We start from the raw sequence: 19982 nt of genomic DNA on the forward strand, positions 1-19982 counted from the left end.
GCTACCTGCTCCCACCCCTACTGTGACGTCAGGACGGGCGGGGTGGGGGGCTTTTTGAGGACAGCAGGGGGTGGGATGTGCCATGGGGTGGGATGCAGTCGAGGGAGGAGGGAAGGGCCGGGGGTTGCAGGGCGGAGGGACGGACAACAGAATCATCCCTCTCCCGGGCTCCCTCCCCACGCCAGCCTGGGCCACTAATTAGAGTGGTTCCTCTGGTGGCCTGTGTCTGGGGGTCCCTGGGCTGATCCTCGGGAGCAGGGACCATCGAGCAGCCTCAGCGGAGGGTGGGGATTGGAGGGCCACAGAGACGGGCGGGCAGGCGAGCCGGAACTTGGCAGCCTGGATTCCTGGTTTCTTTTTCTCTCCCGAGGCGGGGGGGAGCCTGAACTCTTGGGTCCCTTCCCTGGCTGTGCCACTGCCTCGCTGCGTGACCCTGGCCAGGTCCATTCACTCCCAGGTCCCGCGGCTGCTGGGCTGGCCGAGGTGAGACCCGGGAGGGCTCGGCGGAGGGGCACCGAGTTCCATGGGTGCAAGGGAGACTTGGCCTTGTTTAAACATTAAACCTCCGCATTCTTAAAGGAGGCGGGGAACCAGCTTCCCTGCCACTTCAGCCCGTACCTTGCACTCTGGCCACCGCCATGAAGCAGAAGCAAGGTTAGTAGCTGAGGCGCGGGGAGCAGCGGGGGGAGAAGGGTTGATTCTGAGGAACCCACCCCCCCACAAGTGCCCAGGGCTTTCTTCAGAGCTCCCTGGGGGGTGGGGAGTGGAGTTCTTGGGGGGGCCCTAGTGTCTCCTCACTTGTGGATTCCAGGCAGCCCCTGCCAGCTCCAAGTGGCTGAGACTGCTCTGGGGCTGGTATTTGGGGGCTGATGGCACTCGCCCTGAGGAGTTCCTCTGCCTGTTGCCCTAAGCCAGCCCCTCATCCTGCGTCCCCCAAATGCCCAGACTTGCCCCTGAGGCGAGCGTGCCCCTGCACAGCACAGCTCCCCAGTGCAGCAGCCATACCCCATGAACCGGAGGTGAAGGTTGAGGGGCATTCTGCTGCTCTCAAAGCCCAGAGGTCAATGCTGCGGGCTGCACCCCCAGGGCTCTTTCCCTGCTGGCTGGGCTCCCTATGCTGAGCCTCCGCTCTCTGGCGATCGGTGGGGAGGCAAATTCCAGTCCCTGCTGGCCTTTGGGCACCCTCCTCTTTTACTGCAGAGCGTGGGCAGGGCTGCCAGCCGGCGTTCGCTGCAACTCCCCTGGGCTGTGCCATGTGGGAAGCGTCTCAGGCAATGGGGCACAGCCCCATTTGGTCCAGCAGCCACGCTGCCTGGATATCTGGATGGAGGGGCGGCAGGGTCAGACTTCAGGGGGGTGGCGACTGCTCAGCAGGAGCGACACTGAGTTAGTGGTGGAACGCTGCTTAACACCCCGTCCCCCCAAATCCCCCCCCCCTCGTTGGCTGGCTCCACGGCCTAGGAGATTTTGAGCAGGTGCAAAAAGCTTGCAGGGGGTGAGAGCTGCAGACACCCACGTCCTGCCGTCTCCGCTTAGGAGGCGGTGACCCTTTGAGCTGCATCTGATCACGGAGCCAGCTTGGGGCTCCAGCTGCCCTCTCCCCCTCTCTCGCCTGCTGGAGGCAGGTTTGGGCTGGGGCGGATGGAGCGGAGCTGTGGTGTGCACGGTGGAGGTTGTGGTCATGCTCTTGTGCACACGCAGCAGGACAAGGTGGCCTCCCAGGAGCTGCCAGCCACCCTGGAATGGGGGCCAGGTCCAGCCCACGGGAAAGGAGGCATCTAAGATGTTTGTACCTCGTTAGTGTGGCTTTGTTTCCAGCCCTAGGAAGGGGACCCGCCATAAAAGACTGGTCAGTGTCCCTATGGGCCCCTCCTTGGCGAGTGCATGGCCGTGCCCTGGGGCAGGGTCTGCTGGCCCCAGGCTGGGGCCAGGCATCTGGATGGAGCCCAGCTGTGCCAAGCGGTGCACTGCACACGGCAATGTCAGGGCCACTGGAGACCATCTGACCCCAGAGCCTTCTCTTTTGCAGGACTTGAGGACACCGAGGAGTTAACCCTGTAAGTGCTGAGCTACTCCTGTGTAGTTTGGTTTTGCTGGTCCCTGGCCAACTGCTCCCGATGCCTGGTGTGGGAGCGGGACAAATCCAGAGGCAGGTGGGACTACACTGTTCTCATGGGCTCCTGGGAACTTTCTGGGCACAGTGTGGCTCCTCCTTGCTTCACACCTGTGCCAAGGGAGACTCGCCATTTGCTGTTAGCAGTATGGGGGCCATGACACACAGTTGAGCAGTTTAGAGTTAGAGGGGGTGGTGTACAGAGACACCGGTCACCCCTTGCAGCAGGAAGAGAGAGTGTCTCCAGCAGGACTGGACTCGTGGTCCGCTGCCTCCGGCTGTAGCCGATATTTGATGCCTCGGAGGAAGGCAGCACCTGGCTGGTTGTCCCATGGTGCGTGGCAGGGACGTGAGTAGATTCCTTCCTGCCCCCTGAGATGGTCAACTCGCACCCTGAAGCCTCCACCTGCCTTGCCCTCCAAAGCCCTATGGGGTCCTTCTCCCGGCCCCTCGGTCTATATGAACACTGGAGCCTGCAGGTCAGGGTCCCCCAGGGAAGGAGACAGCAGCTGTGGCACCTCGCGCCTGCTCCTCTTGAAGTTCTGGGCTCCAGGGGGATGGGTCTGCAGTTCCCTGCTGCAGGGGCCCAGGCCAGCCGCTGCCCATGTGGCTGGGGTGAGGTGCCCGGCGAGCCGGAGGGGGCCTGGCTGCTGTGGCTTGACTCTCCTGTCTTATCGTTTCAGGAAATTTGAATTCAACCCCAAAGATGGGATTGATAACCCAGCCCTGTGCCTGGCGGAGGACTCCGGTGAGCAGCTGCCCTGGCTCGCCGCGGGCCGGCTTGTTCCTTTTCAAGAGCAAACGGAGGAAATTAGGCTCAGCAGCATTTCTCCCCCCCAGGGCCACACTGGGTGCTGTTTGCACGGGGGTGGGATAGGACGGGGGGCAGACCCAACCTGTGGAGCAAGACCGCCCACCAGCAGGGGGTCTTGCAGCCCCGTGAGTGAGCAGAGCTGGGGCACTCGGGTGCAGAAGGAGCAATCCCCTCTTCTGTTTGAGAGACCTGCCCCCAGCGCCCCCCTCTGCGTGCACACACTTGGATTGGAAGCCTTGGCCTGCGCGGCTCCTACACCCCTCTGGCTGGGGGCAGAGCCCTGGCCCGAGGCTGGCTTGCAGGGCGTCTCTTTGCTGCTGTTTTTCTGGGGAGGGGTCAGGGAGTCTTGTCTGTGCGTCTGGCAATGCTGAACTGAGGGAGACCTGACCCCCAAGCCCTCGCCCCCCACGTATGGAAGGGTGAAACCAGAGGGGAACTGTCCCTGCCGAGAGGCAATCACGTGCAGGGAGGCCCCACAGGTGCACGGACGCATTTGCACCCGCAGTGTGACACGAATATGTATGTGCACAGACACGAGGACGTGCACGTGTGCACTGCAATGTGCCTAAGCACCGGTGGGCGGGTGTGTGTCCTAAGTACAGGTGAGCCTGGGCATATTAGGACTTCAGCAGGCATGGGGGGGGGGGTACCCCAGATCGCTAATATCTCGACAAGCTTACTGATTCCTTCCCCATGTTGCCGACCCCCCTCCTCCCCCCCGTGGGATTCACAGGCTCTCTTCTCCCCTCAGATACAGAAGGGGCAGAGGCGCCGCGGTTCTGCCTGCTGACCAAAGGCAATGGGGAGAGCTTCGGGTTCTGCCTGCACCAGGAGGTGGGGAACCCGGGGCACATCGTCCGGCAGGTGGAGTGCGGGGGCATGGCCCAGCGCAGGGGCCTGCAGGACGGGGACCGGATCCTGGAGGTGAACGGGGAATACGTGGACAACATGGAGCACTTCAGGGTGAGGCGTCGAGGCCTGTGACGAGCACCGTCAGCTCAGCCTGGTCACCGGGGGGTGAACTGGACTGGACCCATCTGATTGGCCAGGGCAGGGGCCAGAAGAAACCTGCACCATAGCATCTGGCTCCAGAGCCCAGCTCCCCTGAAGCGCCAGCGTGCGGAGAGCGGGGCTTTGGTTCCAGTCGATCTCCCAAGGGGAGCGGGGTGGCTCCTGTGAATTGAGTTGGCTGGGTCTCAGCTCGATGCCTCGTGTCCACGTCTCAAACAGCCGCCTCCCCGGGCACTGCCTGGCTCCGTGCATTGACCCAAAGCACACGCAGGCCAGGGCAGAGCCGGTTCTCTGTCCTAGCCGGGGTGAGTCACCTTGGCAGGGCCAGGTTGGCAGGCGTGCCCTGCTGCTGCCCGGGTTCTCCCTGCCCTGTGCCCAGAGGGCTGCCGATCTGCCGGCATGGCTCCCTCCTAAGACCCGAGCTTGGAGCCCGCCTGGCCATGGCCCATGTGTGTGGGCTGCCTTGCAGGTGGTGCAGAAGATCAAGGCCAGCGGTGACCAGGTGGCCGTCGCAGTCCTGGACGGCCGTGCCTACGAAGTCGCAAAGGCCCTGGACAAGAATCTGGCAGAGCTGTTGCCGCACCGCGCCGGGCCGCGGCTCTGCCACGTCGTGAGGGACAAAACCGGCTTCGGCTTCCGTGTTTCAGCTCCAGAAGGTAACCCCCCCCCCCGGCAACCTTCAACCCCCCGCCCGTGCAGCCTGTGCGTATCCCACTGCCTGTTTCCCCGCGGCGGCGCCGGGCGCTCCCCCACCGCTCTGCTCCCCTCGCAGGCGTGAAGGGCACGTTCCGGCTCGCCGTGACGACCGGCAGCCCAGCGGACAGGGCGGGTGTCCCCCCAGACTCCTGGCTGCTGGAGCTCAACGGGGCCAGCGTGAGGAACTACACGTACACCCAGCTCACCAGAAAGGTACGCGGGTGAGGGGGCCGTCCCGCCGCCATCCTGGCGCTTCCCCCCAAAAGGAGACATTTTCTCTTGCTGATGATCTTTGGCAAGAGTAGAGCGGCCACGCCAGTGGGGGGTAGGGCAGCGGGGGCAAGCGGAGGTGCAAGCAGAGCCAGAGCGGGGAGGAGGGGAGCAGTATCCCTGCATGCGGGACCCCCTCAGAGCTCCAACAACCAGGCAACAACATAGAGGGGGGGCTTGGTTGAGTGGCTGGGGGGGGTTCCCATTTTCCCTCTGGGAAGTATGGTCCCATGCTACCTCCCTGTTCTCCTGCTTGGCCTCTCCTCCTCCTTCTGCTTGTCCCTCCCCCTCCCTCTCTCCCACCGCTCTCCATGACAGTCGCGCAAGGCAGGCAGCGTCTGCCTGTCTGTCTGCAGACACAGATCCAGTGGCCGTCCGGCGGCCCCGCTCAGCAGACAGCAGTGCACTGTTCCCTGAGACGACGGGCCCTTGGGTGATGCCCCAGTGCCGGGTTCTCCCCACACTCCGGGCTCTGAATTCTGCCTCCGCCAGCTCTATGTGAGGGAAGGACTGTCCGTCTGGAGGGGCAGTTTGCCCTGCCCCTGGTCTCCAGGCTGTGTCATGGCTTATACCCCGCAGTGGGGGAGGCAGGGGGCCCTGTGCTGGCCTTAACCAGGCCCACGTGGCTCGCTTTGCACCCGTGTTTTCCGTCGGTGCCAGCTCAAGCACAGTGGCGGCAAAGTGACCTTGCTGGTGATAGACGACGAGTCGGAGGAGTTCTACCGGCTGCAGGGCGTCAGGGTCATCGCTGCCATGGCCGATGCCACCACGCTGCCCTTCAAGGCCAGGAAGCTGCACATGGTGAAAGGCCCGGATGGCTACGGGTTCCTGCTGAAGGAAGAGAAGTGCAGCTCGGGGAGGACAGGTAAGGTGGCCGAGGAGGGAGAGGCAAAGCCCGAGAGAGGGCTGAGCACAGGCCTGGGAGCTCGGAGCTCTTGAGTTCTGACCCTGACCCTTAGGGGCTTGCCAAGGTCACCCCATTTGTGCCTCAGTTTGCCCATCTATAAAAGGGGGATATTGTCCCTAATGGCCTCTTTCCTGTGAGGATCAATGCGTTTAGCTGGAGGGGCCAACCCCACCACATGGTCCCTCTCAGTAAAGAGAGTTCAGCTTCTTTCTCAAACACACACTCTAATTCTCACTGACTCTCTTCTCCCTCTTCCTCTCTCGCGCTGGGTCGCCGCCGCACACGCACAGGCCAGTTCCTGAGCGAGGTGGATGCGGGGCTGCCAGCGGACAAGGCAGGGATGAAGGAAGGGGACCGGATCCTGGCCGTGAATGGTGAGGACGTGGAGAAGCTGGGCCACCAGGAGGTAGTGGACAGGATCCGCGCCGGCGGCAACCAGGTGACGTTGCTGGTCATCGACCCGGAAGGAGACAAATTCTACAGCTCGGTACGTCCCGGGCCAGCAGGCTTGCGGTGCCGCGGGAGGGAGAAACGCCTGCCCTGCAGCAGCCCTGCAGATAGTCTCCCTGGGCCCCCTCTGCCATGGCGGGGTCACTGGCCGTGCGGGATGCCAGGACAGAAGGACCTTGGCAAACATGGCTCCTCCCTTCCCCTTCTGCGGGATGCTCTCCCCGGCTCAGGCCCACGCTTGGTTTTCCAGATGGGCCTGTCGCCACTGCTGTTCTCTGAAGAGGGGCCCCCTCTCCCCACGGATCCCACCTGTCCCATCACGCCTCAGGGGAACAGCGCGCCCGCCAGCACGCCCTGCCTCTGCCTCCCCGACCGGGGGCCGGAAGGGCGCGGATTTCAGCAGCAGATTGTCACCGAGGAGCCAGAGGTCTTCACCACACAGGCAAGTCCCCAGCAGCCTGAGCGCCAGGGGTGGCCGAACAATGTCAGCCTGACCCACACACCCCCAGCCTGGCTGGAGGCCCCAGACAGCGCCCCTCTGGCACGACTCAAGCTCTGAGCCTTGCATCCCACCCCCAAGACAGCGGGCCTCTCTGTGTCCCTGGCTGCCTGTGCCCGGAATCCTGAGCTGCCTCCCCACCACTGGTTTCATTGCCTAACTGAGGCAACGTTTGGGGTGGGGTTGGGAGGTGAACGATTGGGAGCAGCGTTCCCTTTAATCTGAGTGCTGCCCCGGAGAGATTCGGGTGCTGTCCAGCGGATTAGCAGAGCACCGTCAGCCGGCAGTGTATGTTTCCATTGGTGGTGCACAGCGGCACATACCTGGGTGCACAAAACAAAATTTATTCTGCATATGGGTGGAAAAACTTCGAGGGAGCCTAGGCTGGGAGTCAGAGCTCCTGGGTTCTAGTCTCCTTGCATTCGCTAACGTGCCCCGGTGAAGGGCCGTGGGCTCCTCAGTCGGCTGAGGCGGGGCAGAGCCTCCCGGCGTGGTTATTAGAGGGGCTAGGTAGAAAAGCGTTGCCATCCAGAGCCCTGGGCTGCAGTGGAGCTGCCCTAGACAGTGGGCACAGGCGGGTGCCGTGGGCTACTCTGGCCAGACGAGCCCGGCTGTGGGCAGGCAGAGGCTACTCTTGCTGGGCCAGGCCACCGGTTAACCGGGAAAGCTGATGCTTACGGGTTAACCACAGACATCCCTTCTTCCCCTCCCCACATGCCAGCTGGATCCCCCCTCCCTGCTCCTTCCCCAGTCACCGCGGCGCTGTCCTTTCTCCGTTCCACGCAGGGGCCGCGACGTGAGGAATCAAAGGGGCTGAGCCAGTCCTGCTAGCCACGCGACGCTGGGCCCGGGGGCTGAGCGCCCTCGCCGCGGCTTCAACCCTCGGCCCTGACCATGCCGTTTTGCACAAACGATAAACTTGCACGTTGATTCTTCCCTTGCTACGAGCGCCTGGGCTGCTGCTCCGCCAATCATCTGATCTTGGGACTTCCCCTGCTGCCTCTCCTGTGCTCAGTCTCAGAGATTCAGGTCGGACCCAGCACGGGAGCAGGCCCCAGGCCGGCGAACCAAGGAGGCCTCACATTTAAGGAAAGCAGGGCGGAGGCATGGTGCCTCTTTTATTGACAGACACAGCAGCACCATCTCGTCTCCCCTGTGGCCAGGGGGAGCACAGCAACGGAGCACGTAGGAGAGGGCTTCACAGACGGGGAAGTGGCTGCACTGGGCCCTGGGGTGACGTGTGGCGAGACTCTGATGTTAGAGGCACTGGAGCTGGGGACTGGTGGCCCACTGGCTGGGGGAGGGGGGGGCTGGGGACTAAGAGTGAAGAGAAAGCTGGGGAGGAAAGAGCAGCAAGTTATGCACAGGCGGGAGGGAGGCGAAACCTTGTCGTAGAATCCCAGGGCTGGAAGAGACCTCAGGAGGCATCAGGTCCAGCCCCCTGCTCTAGGCAGGACCAATCCCAACTAAATCAACCCGGCCAGGGCCTTGTCAAGCCGAGACTTAAACACCTCTAGGGGTGGAGACTCCACCCCCTCCTTAGGGAACCCATCCCAGTGCGTCACCACCCGCCTAGTGAAATAGTTTTTCCTAATATCCAACCTGGACCTTTCCCACTGTAACTTATGATTATTGCTCCTAGTTCTGCCATCTGTCACCACTGAGAACAGCCTCTCTCCATCCTCTCTGGAACCTCCCGTCAGGAAGTTGAAGGCTGCTATCAAATCCCCCCTCCCTCTTCTCTTCTGCAGACTAAACAAACCCAACTCCCTCAGTCACTCCTCATACGTCATGCGCTCCAGCCCCCTCATCATTTTGGTCGTCCTCCGCTGGACCCTCTCCAATGCGTCCACATCCTTTCTGGTGTGCGAGGCCCCGAATTGCACACAAGACTCCAGATGTAGCTCACCAGCGCCAAATACAGGGGACTAATCACTTCTCTAGATCTGCTGGCAATGCTCCTCCTAATGCCCCCTAATATGCCATTAGCCTTCTTGCCTACAAGGGCGCCCTGTTGACTCACATCCAGCTTTTGCTGGTACAAAGTTGCATGGAGGGGCTGGCTCCAGGGACTTGCGTGGCTGGTGGAAGGTCTTTTGCAAGCAGGCCTGGGAGCGCTTAGCCATGGCTAATCAGAGGCCATGGGGGATGGGAAGCGTCCATTTTGCTGCAGCCAGGGTTGACGCCGCGGGTATCTTTTATTCTTACTTTTACAATGGCCAGCAGCCTCTCCATCTCCCCTGCTCATGCTGAGCTTGGCTGGGAAGGACCTTTCTGGGGATCAGAGACTTGGCTTCCACCCAGGGGCCTCTCTCTGACACAGGCTTTAGATACCCATCAGTCGCAGCTCCTCAGCAAGGGGGGGGATCCAGGCTGGCCCCTTGCTTGTCGGGACTGGTGAGCTAGGATCTGTGGTGGTCCAGCCACGGGGGCAGTGTGTCTGGCTCGAGTGATGGAGCAGAGAGCAGGGCCAGCAGTTGCATGACCTGGCCTGACCGTGCACGGTCCCAACGAGGCGCTGTCACTCCTGCTGGCGAAGGAGCTGGCCCCTTGGGTTGTGCTGGACACACCTACCCCCTTTCCTTCTGCGCCCCCCCAGCCCAGCAGCTCTGCCCATCCCCCCACTGGGTGGGAGCAGGCTCCCCCGTGCTGCTTTTCTTCTCTGTTTACACAATTAAAACAGAACTTTCAAAACCCATGGAAAGGGTGCTGCTGATCGGAGAAGCCGTGAACCCGGCTGGGCTCTGTGGGAAGGGGCGGGAGGGAGGGAGTGTGCGAAGGGAAGGAGGGGGATCAGCAATGAAACCGAGGAACAAAGTGGAGACAGGCTGAACTGTTCTGCTAGCTGGGGGGGGGGGGGAGGGGGCCTGGTGTCAACAGAGCTGCCTTAGAGGATGCTGGTCCCCAAGGCTGTTGATCCAGCTCTGTCCCCTAGCACTAAGCCCGCCCGCCCAGGAAGGAGAATATCTGCAGGTCCTGCCACACCGCCCATCCCAGCTGCCACTGCTGGGGGGGTTAGCGCTTGGCCATGATGGGGCCTCCATGTGGCCTCTTGTCCCAGCACACCGCTAGGGCCCTAGATCTCCAGGGGACTGAGTCCGAACTCGCTCAGCCTCTCTTTGTACTCCGTGTGCATGGCGGTGGCGTCCTTCTCGGTCCAGGCTGCCCTGGAGGGGGAGGACAGAAAAGCAACGGGTGAAGAACAGCTGCTAAGGTGGGCGGGGCTCTTGTGGGGCAGGTGGCTAGGGGAGGAGGCTCTGGAGCTGGGTGCCTAGATGCCATGGTGAGGGGCACCCTGGGAGCACACTGAGCAGATGCCAGCAGGGAGCCACTCTGGGTATTTGGGGGTAGGACCCCCAGCTCTGTGGAGCAGCAGGTTCCTCTGAGAAGAGGGCGATTCTCCTCCCCCAACCCTGGCAAACTCTGGGCTCCCCTGGGCCTGGTGCCAGCCCCCCGGCCCAGCCACTCACATGCAGGATCTTTTCATACTCTGTCTCCATGGCGTCGATTCTGCCCTGCAGCTCGGAGATGGGCCGGTCCTTCTCCCCCCGCAGCTGCTCCCCCTCCTCCTGGGCCTGCTGGGTAGCCTGGTGGCAAGTTGCTGCGGGGGGGAAGAGAGCAGGAACGAGGGTGGCGCGGGAACGCTGAATCGCTGCTGGGGATGGTAGGCTGCAGCGCCCACAGCGGGATCCAGGCTGCGGCCAGGGCTGGCACGGCCTCGCGCGCAGACGAGCCGCCGCGCTTGGGTCACTGACAAAGCGCCCTCTGCCAGGCCACAGGCTGCTGGGCAGTGGCATCGAATTCGAGGCAGGGTGTGGAGAGAGCCCGCGCTCTGCATCAGCGAGCACGTTACCCAGGTGGGGTCCAGCAGGGGAGAGAGCTGAGCGGCGTTTCCCCAGCGGGGAGAGGAAGTGGCCTGAGAGTGTTGGGGGGCTGGCGGGAACGGAGCCCCTGGCCTTTGGCTGCAGCTGCCTCTGCCTCCTTGGGAAGAACTGGGGGGGTTCAGGCACCCCTCCAGCCTTGGACAGCAGCCAGCTGCAAGTGCCCGCTCTCCTCCCCCAGCCTCCCTCTCGGTGGAAGGAGTGTGGTAAAGCGGCAGCACGCCACAGCCCACGAGCTCCAGGCAACAGCAGCCCAGCCCCTCACCTTCATAAATATCCTTCTTGTCGTCCGCTCCTGCTCTCGCTCCAGCAGCCTTCGCTTGAGTCCTTCCCCATCGGCCTTGGCCTGCCTGGCCACGTCCCGCCAGAGGGCTGCCAGCGGCAGAGACACATCCCTTAGCCAAGAGGGTGGAACATCCTCCCCTCGCGTCACGTGCTGCCCCCGGCAGGTACCCCGCGGGGTTGCCCTTGGAGTATTTAGGGAAGGGATGGATACACCTATGTGCTTCCCTGTGAGCTCAGGACTGGAGCCATGGGAAGCGCAAAGAACCACAGTGCATGGCATGTCTCTCCCTCCTTCCCTGCCTACTGCTCAGAGGGCCTTTTGGAGCGGCCCGAGATGACGGTGTTTCAGTGCAAGGTGCCCGTGGTGATCACAGTGTCTCAGTGCGGCGGGGCGGGGGGCAGAGCAGGGGACATACCTGGTCACCGGCAGGTCCCTGCACTTTTCCCAAACTCCAGGGCTCAGATACTCCCAAAGATTTAAGCACTTGGGGTGCATGTACACAGCGGGGCTTACCTCGAAATAAGCGATGCAAATTGAGCAATGTCAATTGCGTAGCTTATTTTAAAACTGAGAGCGTCTCCACAGCACTTCTTTCGAAATAGAGCACGCTTCCCGCGACTTCCCTTACTCCTCGTACCATGAGGGTTACAGGAGTCAGAGTAAGAAGTCCTCCAGCTTGACAGTATTTTACATTATTTCAAAATTGCTGGCTGGCTGGGTGGACACAGACTGTTATTTCAAAAGAACACTAGTTATTTCGAACTAATATTGCTGTGTAGATGTATCCTTACTGTTCACTGGTTCAATGGAAATTAGGCACTTAAATACCTCTGAGGATCTGGGCCCAGCTTATTAACCATGATGCCTTGGCCAGATTCATTCACATGACTGACCTCCTGGCTACACAGGTTACAAAAAAACTTCCTGTTTTGAACAAGAGCAGGTTTTTTTGTAAATCAAAACTGGGTGAATTTCTGAAGTTCTAGTGACGCAGAAGCCACCACAACTCTTGGTAAGTTGTTCCCATGGTTAATTACCCTTGACCATGTGTGATCTGCTTCCCTACAGGCCTCCCTTGCACTTTCAATAGCAGGGTGCTATTTTTCTTCACTTCCTGTCCTAAGCTGTTGCATAGTATCCCGGAGCCTTGTGAAACAGCTGCTGCGCTCCATCCCAGGGGTGGCTGCATTCTGAGTCTGGGGGAGGGGAAGGAGGAGGGGGAGGGACTCCTAGGCATAATTATAAAGCCGTTCAGAGGTTCTTCCAGTGGAAAGGGGCTGAGAGAGATAAATCACTAGGCCTGAGGCTGATTCTGTCCACACTTACAGTGGCAGAACTCACTGACCTTGCTGGAGTGATTTCAGATTTACATTGGCATAACGAAAACTGAGCACCGCTGGGCTGCTTGCTATGAAAGCTGGCGCCTCTGATGAGAATCAGGGGATAGTGACTGATCCCATATGGGAAACTCGCTAGCTCCCAGGAGCTGTCTCCCCTGTGAAGGGAGAGAGCTCCCCTCTGTTTGATCTTCCACCTGGGACCAAGCCCCAGTGGAGCGGGACACATGTCCCCTGGAAGGAACAAAGGCTCTTACCCAGGTGCTCTTTCAAGATGTCCACTTCCAGGACTGCTTTCCTGTATTTCTCTTCCACTTCGTTTTCTGCAGTGAGCGAGACAGAGACGGTTATTGCCAATCTGACGCAGAGGATGAGAGAAACTCTAGGTCAGGATGGCCTGGAATCCTGCTTCTCCCTTCTCCTCCCCTGGTGCAGCTGGATCGTCAAGCCCAGTAACCAGAAACAGGGCCAGATTTTCCAGAGATCTTCACTCCCATGTAGGCATCTGAATAAGGGACAGATTTCTGACAGGGCTCAGGCCCCAGTGACTCCCTCTCTGATGTGTGGGGCCAGCTTTTTCTGCCTGACCTGCACCTTTCAGGAGGTGCTTTTTTGGACAATCTGTCCCATAGCACCCGCTTGCCCAGCTGCCGTGTGAAGAGTAGGAATCAGATCTACCACCATGTAGGAACCAGGGACTCCAAACCGTCGCCCGGGCTGGCCAGTGGGAATAATCCAGTGCAGTGCCCTAACCATGCCACTTCGGCTGGGGAGCGTGTCCTGGTGGTAGCCAAGAGGAAAGCCTGCTTGGGGTTATGCAGAGCATTTCCCTGGAAACCACTGAAATTGGCTAAGACCGAGTCTCCTGGACATGTAAGTGCTCAGGAGTTCCCTCCTAGCAATCTTCCGGCATCTCTGTCCCTACGGCGCAATGCCGGGTGCTTCCATTTTAAAGGCCCCGGTGGGAGAATCAGGGGCCTGAGAGGTCCAGTCTCTGATTCGTAGCTTCCACCTGGCTTGGGAGGTGATTAACCTGGTAGGAAAGGCCCTTGGATGGTTCTCATCTGCCTTCTGGTTCTCATCAGCACGTAGGAGCGGCTGTGCTGTGGCCCAGCCAGGGCTCGGGGCTGGGGGAGGGAGGATGAGAAAGCACTAGAAATGTTGTCCCACTGAGGAATGTTGTCCCACACATTCCAGCAGCCCAGCGTTCCCAGCTTGGGCTCCCTGGGGCCTGCAGCCAAGTCAGTCTCTGGCACTAGGCGTGGGGTGTCGGGGCACAGAAACAGGGGGACAGAGGAATCTTCTGGACTGGCTGCCGGGATCCAAGCTCACCTGCCACACTCTTCTTTTTCTTCTGTTTCCCTCCCGTCTTTCCTTTGCCTCTGTTCCTTGGGGCCATTGTTTGTTTCCTTCTGCAAATCGAAATTGACAAGACATATTGACCGCTGTGCTTTGCTCTTCCCCAAGGACCGCTCCCTGGAGACGTGTCTGTGCCGGCCCCTGCTGGAAATGAGGTAGCGGCCTGGAGAAGCTGTTGAAAATTTGGCACGTCCTGTGCTCCTAAGACACACAGAGCAAACGGAAATACATGGTGCGCCTGGCATCCACAGCGTCTATATAGCTAGGTCTGTTTTGGTCAATTTCACAGCCGTAGGGTTTTTAAAATGGTAAGTTCCATGAATTTAGCTATTTGCATCTGAAAGGCCAAAGTGTTGTAGTTGTCGGGGTCCTGATCCAAAAATGAGTTGGGGAGGGGGGGGGGGGTGCAAGGTTATTGTAGGGGCAGTTTACAGTATTGCTCCCCTTACTTCTGTGCAGCTGCTGGCAGCAGCATTGCCTCCAGATCTGGCCAGCAGCAGCAGCACAGCAGTAAGGAAGGCGTGGGGGAATGTGGTCACCCATACTTCAACCGCCACCACTTACTACCCCCAGCTCAGAAAGCAGCAATACAAAGTAAGGGCGACACGGGTAGGGTCTTGCCGCCCTTACTTCTGCGCTGCTGCTGGCGCAGTGCTGCTTTCTGAGCTGGGCACCCGGCTAACATTACACTCCTACCACTCGCGTCACGCAGGCAGTTGTCTCTGCACTCAGCCCCCAGCTCGCGGTAGCCACGTACGTGCCCCAGCTCTCAGTGCACCAGTTCCAAAGCGGCTCGGTACTTTTCCCTCCCGCTTTTGGCTCCGAGTCTGAGCTCCCTTGTGCAAAGAGAAGTAAAGCCACGGACGTCAGTGGGCATGCCCCCGCTCGACGCTGCCACACCGCGGCCCAGCATCCTGTCCTCCGCGCTCGGCCCCAGCTCCGTCACACACCTGTCGCTGCAAACGGTGCCGCTTCCATAAACGTGGCGCCCCCCGCACCCTGCACACAGCACGGTGATCTCTCTGCAGTGCTGTCCGCCCCAGATTTCAAACCACTAGCAACCAGCTGGGGCCGGCGGAGACACAGACAGGGGAAGTGACTCACCTGGGGCCACAAAGGAAATCAATATGAACTGAAAATAGAGTCTTGACTCCCAGGCCCTGGCTTAACCATTAGGCTCCGCTCCTCTTGCTTGTCACATTCCATTTTCCTGCCTTCACATCATCAGTATTTTGCTGCTCTTTTTGATTAGGTGGCTCTCAGTGGAACTCCAAAGAGGGAAAGGCTTTTAAACAGTAATTTCCGCTCAAGATGCCATTAACTCCCCTTGAATACCTGGAAGCGAAGCACTTATTATTTCTTGATATGCCGCAGTTATCCAACAAGAAACGTAACCAACAAAAAACGTTACCCTGGGTGAGTAGCACCGGGCAAGCCAATCAGGGGTGAGGAGAACCAGTAGCTTGGTGTTGGGAGCCTATCCTGGCAGGGCAAGACAAGGTTTTTATATTGCTAGGCAGCAGCCCCATTTGCTGCTATGGTGACCAAGGAAAGCTTGGCAGCGATGGACTCCAGCAGGAGGGGTAAACCACTGAACAGGAACTGGCAGCTTTGCAACCGGGCTGCCTGTGAGCCGTCAAAGACAGAGAAGCCTGGACGGCCAAGGCGGTGAAAGGGGAGAAGACCCGGCAAACGCAGCGTCACCCCGTGTCTCGCACCCTCACACAAACGCAGGCCAGCAGTGGCACGTAACGTGACGGGCACCGTCACACAAATGGACAGAGTGGCCCTCGCTCCGTCTTGCACACGCGTACACACACACTTTCTACACACACGCACGCACACACTTTCTACAGTTCACACGCTTTCTACACATACACACAAACACACGCTTTCTACACACACGCAAGCACACGCTTTCTACAGTTCACACACTTGCTACACATGCACACCCACGCTTTCTACAGTTCATACACACTTTCTACACACATGCACGCACACACTTTCTACAGTTCATACACTTTCTACACATGCACACACACACACACACACACACACACACACACACACGCTTTCTATAGTTCACAATGCAGCCCTGGCCAGGCCTAAGCCCACGGTTCTTGGGTGTTGTTAGTCACTGCAGAAATCTCAGGAGCAATACTGTGCAGCAGCATTAATGGACTAGAGCTGAATCCTAGTCTAGATCAAGAAGGTAATGAAACTTGAAAGCCACAAAGGGGAACTTGTCCTCATATCTAAACCTATAGGGATTCCCCTCCCCCCCAACCCTGATTGTTTTTGGGCTAACAGGGGTGGCACTTGCCTTAGGTCTTACATGTAAATACACCCTTGCACCTTGCTTTGCTTTCTTTGCAGTGTGGCCCTGGTCAACTCACTTTCCCACTATGTACCTCAGTTTCCCCATGTGTCAAATGAGGATCATAGCGATCCACAGCCCTGGGGAAGCATGAGGGTTCATTAATGTCCATGGACCACATAGAAAATAAAAATGTGATACAATCGGAGCCGGTTCTTTGGCTGGAGTCTAGCCATACTGATGCTGGCCCTCAACGTGTTAGCCTCAATAGGGAAATCCAAGGTTCCCTCTAAGCTACATGACAGAACCGTCCTGCAGTTGCTTAATGAGCCTTGCCTCGGGGCTGCGCACGGAGCTGCCTGGCTGGAGGAGAACACTTCTCACTGAGCTACAGCAGCCGCTCCCTGCTGAGGACAGAGCAGCGAGTCTCTCTTAGCTGGCAGGGAAAAATTCTACCCTCACTTTAATTCTGGCTCAATGATGAGGCCCTTGTTGGATTTTGCCAGAGGCAAATGTGTGAGTAACACAGCCATTCATACCTGCAGGGCTGGGCTCTTTGGACTAGATCTAAAACCCATTCAAGTCCCCAAGAGTTTCTCCCTGGATCCAAACGGGGTTTGGATCAGGTCCATAGTGGTGGTTATGTTTTGCCCAGCAAAGACGGCATAATCCCCATAAGTTCTGTCCCTGGGAAGTTGTGGCATCATTTAACTGCCTGTGTGACACCCAGTGGTGGTCACATGGTTTTAAATATTAACCAGACTGCATTAGTATCTAAGGGGGAAAGCCTCAAGAACATGGCACCTGATTGATGTGGAAATATTTGAGGTCAGGGTAATCCTTAGGAAAACTCTCCCAGGTAATTAAAACCAGGCAGGGAGCTGCCTGTTCCCAGAAATATTTACCAGCCCCCAGAAGGCAATGGAACCAAGTTGGTGAATTTCATGTCAATGTGCATTGATTTATAGGAGGTTAGCCAGCACACGCCCTGTTTACTAGCAGTCCGTTGGCCTGTTGGTACAATCTCCGGATCAGGGAATGAACAGGCATCCCCAGAGCAGAAGGTCAATGTGAGGTTAGTGAGAATGAAGCTCTGTGCAGGGGGAACTTCACGGAGTGCAACGAAGCTGTCCTGGCTCCAGGGCTCCTGGTGTTGCACAATATATTGTTGCTGGCTAAGCAGCGCACAACCGCGCAGTACCCATGGCGATAAATGGCAGTGCACCACAAGGCAGAGCGTGCATGTGAGAGGTGAGTGTGCTGCCGCACAATGGAGGCCCGCAGCACAGTGTTGTGATAGGACCAAAAGGCAAGTCCTGGAAAGGGCAAGGAGGCCTGCGGCTACTCTGTCCTGTCAGCTAGCAGTGTGGGGCGACACGAGGGGAAAGCCCAGCTGTGGAGTCTGCCTGGAGAGCAGACGAGAGCGACTGCTTCTGTGCAGGCCCGAAGCCTCGAGGAGCTGCCCCAGCCCTGTGACCTGCACGGCCCCGTGTAGGAGGGATGAGGGCAGACTGGGTTGAAAGGCCCTTCAGCCCAGCTCTTGCAGCTCAGCCCTGCTGGCAAAGGAAGGGGGCGGGAGGCTGGGCGGAGGCGTCCTTTCCGTTGTGCTTTCGTTGTCAGGGGCTAACGGGTTCTGCTGCCTGGGAAGGGGGGATCTCTTTGGAGCTGTGGTTCCCAACGCGTGGGCCGTGACTGTCTTACGGGAGGCCACGGGCTCGGGACTCATAGCCCCTCCCTGCAGCGGGGAGCCTGCACTGCACCCTAGCCCCCCGTCCTCCCGTTCCCGGTGTGAGGTTACCGGGGGGGGGGGGAGCCTCATGGGGGAAGGAAGTGTCTGGGGGGATGGCAGCATAGGAAACTGCTCACCTGGAGACTTTCCCCGCTGCTCCCATTGGCTCCTGCACCCACCTCCCACCCAGACCCTCCCCCCCTCGGCCTGCTCCTGCTCCCACCTCCCACCCAGACCCTCCCGCCCTCGGCCTGCTCCTGCACCCACCTCCCACCCAGACCCTCCCCCCCTCGGCCTGCTCCTGCTCCCACCTCCCACCCAGACCCTCCCTCCCTCGGCCTGCTCCTGCACCCACCTCCCACCCAGACCCTCCCGCCCTCGGCCTGCTCCTGCTCCCACCTCCCACCCAGACCCTCCCTCCCTCGGCCTGCTCCTGCACCCACCTCCCACCCAGACCCTCCCTCCCTCAGCCTGCTCCTGCTCCCACCTCCCACCCAGACCCTCCCTCCCTCGGCCTGCTCCTGCACCCACCTCCCACCCAGACCCTCCCTCCCTCGGCCTGCTCCTGCACCCACCTCCCACCCAGACCCTCCCGCCCTCGGCCTGCTCCTGCTCCCACCTCCCACCCAGACCCTCCCCCCCTCGGCCTGCTCCTGCTCCCACCTCCCACCCAGACCCTCCCTCCCTCGGCCTGCTCCTGCTCCCACCTCCCACCCAGACCCTCCCTCCCTCGGCCTGCTCCTGCACCCACCTCCCACCCAGACCCTCCCTCCCTCGGCCTGCTCCTGCTCCCACCTCCCACCCAGACCCTCCCTCCCTCGGCCTGCTCCTGCTCCCACCTCCCACCCAGACCCTCCCGCCCTCGGCCTGCTCCTGCTCCCACCTCCCACCCAGACCCTCCCGCCCTCGGCCTGCTCCTGCTCCCACCTCCCACCCAGACCCTCCCGCCCTCGGCCTGCTCCTGCTCCCACCTCCCACCCAGACCCTCCCGCCCTCGGCCTGCTCCTGCTCCCACCTCCCACCCAGACCCTCCCTCCCTCGGCCTGCTCCTGCTCCCACCTCCCACCCAGACCCTCCCGCCCTCGGCCTGCTCCTGCTCCCACCTCCCACCCAGACCCTCCCTCCCTCGGCCTGCTCCTGCACCCACCTCCCACCCAGACCCTCCCGCCCTCGGCCTGCTCCTGCTCCCACCTCCCACCCAGACCCTCCCTCCCTCGGCCTGCTCCTGCTCCCACCTCCCACCCAGACCCTCCCTCCCTCGGCCTGCTCCTGCACCCACCTCCCACCCAGACCCTCCCGCCCTCGGCCTGCTCCTGCTCCCACCTCCCACCCAGACCCTCCCTCCCTCGGCCTGCTCCTGCTCCCTCCCTCCCACCCAGACCCTCCCCCCCTCGGCCTGCTCCTGCTCCCACCTCCCACCCAGACCCTCCCCCCCTCGGCCTGCTCCTGCTCCCACCTCCCACCCAGACCCTCCCGCCCTCGGCCTGCTCCTGCTCCCACCTCCCACCCAGACCCTCCCGCCCTCGGCCTGCTCCTGCTCCCACCTCCCACCCAGACCCTCCCGCCCTCGGCCTGCTCCTGCTCCCACCTCCCACCCAGACCCTCCCGCCCTCGGCCTGCTCCTGCTCCCACCTCCCACCCAGACCCTCCCGCCCTCGGCCTGCTCCTGCTCCCACCTCCCACCCAGACCCTCCCTCCCTCGGCCTGCTCCTGCTCCCACCTCCCACCCAGACCCTCCCTCCCTCGGCCTGCTCCTGCACCCACCTCCCACCCAGACCCTCCCGCCCTCGGCCTGCTCCTGCTCCCACCTCCCACCCAGACCCTCCCTCCCTCGGCCTGCTCCTTCTCCCTCCCTCCCACCCAGACCCTCCCCCCCTCGGCCTGCTCCTGCTCCCACCTCCCACCCAGACCCTCCCCCCCTCGGCCTGCTCCTGCACCCACCTCCCACCCAGACCCTCCCCCCCTCGGCCTGCTCCTGCACCCACCTCCCACCCAGACCCTCCCCCCCTCGGCCTGCTCCTGCTCCCACCTCCCACCCAGACCCTCCCCCCCTCGGCCTGCTCCTGCTCCCACCTCCCACCCAGACCCTCCCGCCCTCGGCCTGCTCCTGCACCCACCTCCCACCCAGACCCTCCCCCCCTCGGCCTGCTCCTGCACCCACCTCCCACCCAGACCCTCCCGCCCTCGGCCGGCTCCTGCTCCCACCTCCCACCCAGACCCTCCCCCCCTCGGCCTGCTCCTGCTCCCACCTCCCACCCAGACCCTCCCGCCCTCGGCCTGCTCCTGCTCCCACCTCCCACCCAGACCCTCCCC

General features: G+C 60.8%; 2 protein-coding genes across 5 annotated transcripts; one reads left to right on the forward strand and one right to left on the reverse strand.

Moving 5' to 3' along the window:
• Nucleotides 1-128: 128 nt before the first annotated feature.
• Nucleotides 129-9458, forward strand: NHERF4 (NHERF family PDZ scaffold protein 4). 3 transcript variants are annotated; one of them, XM_075909760.2, is made up of 9 exons: nucleotides 129-654; nucleotides 2030-2057; nucleotides 2797-2861; nucleotides 3679-3890; nucleotides 4408-4594; nucleotides 4711-4847; nucleotides 5565-5769; nucleotides 6102-6298; nucleotides 6512-9458. In XM_075909760.2, exons 1-9 carry the CDS (start codon nucleotides 639-641, stop codon nucleotides 6818-6820), a joined length of 1356 nt encoding a protein of 451 aa, XP_075765875.2. In that variant the 5' UTR covers nucleotides 129-638; the 3' UTR covers nucleotides 6821-9458. The 3 variants fall into 3 exon arrangements, with proteins under 3 accessions (XP_075765875.2, XP_075765873.2, XP_075765874.2); XM_075909759.2 differs by lacking the exons at nucleotides 129-654; nucleotides 2030-2057 and having other exon boundaries at nucleotides 2172-2861; nucleotides 6512-6703; nucleotides 7547-9458; XM_075909758.2 differs by lacking the exons at nucleotides 129-654; nucleotides 2030-2057 and having other exon boundaries at nucleotides 2171-2861.
• A 36-nt stretch (nucleotides 9459-9494) lies between these two features.
• On the reverse strand, nucleotides 9495-15022 carry DRC12 (dynein regulatory complex subunit 12 homolog). Of its 2 annotated transcripts, none has more exons than XM_089773263.1 (6): nucleotides 14728-15022; nucleotides 13597-13676; nucleotides 12522-12587; nucleotides 10907-11013; nucleotides 10231-10361; nucleotides 9495-9927 (listed from the first exon to the last, which is right to left on the reverse strand). In XM_089773263.1, exons 2-6 carry the CDS (start codon nucleotides 13661-13663, stop codon nucleotides 9837-9839), a joined length of 462 nt encoding a protein of 153 aa, XP_089629389.1. In that variant the 5' UTR covers nucleotides 13664-13676; nucleotides 14728-15022; the 3' UTR covers nucleotides 9495-9836. The 2 variants fall into 2 exon arrangements, with proteins under 2 accessions (XP_089629389.1, XP_089629388.1); XM_089773262.1 differs by lacking the exon at nucleotides 14728-15022 and adding an exon at nucleotides 14574-14689 and having other exon boundaries at nucleotides 12522-12622.
• Between the last annotated feature and the right edge of the window lie 4960 nt (nucleotides 15023-19982).

Source organism: Pelodiscus sinensis, chromosome 25, assembly GCF_052426305.1.
Source record: "Pelodiscus sinensis isolate ZL-2025 chromosome 25, ASM5242630v1, whole genome shotgun sequence".
Taxonomy (NCBI): Eukaryota; Metazoa; Chordata; order Testudines; family Trionychidae; genus Pelodiscus; species Pelodiscus sinensis.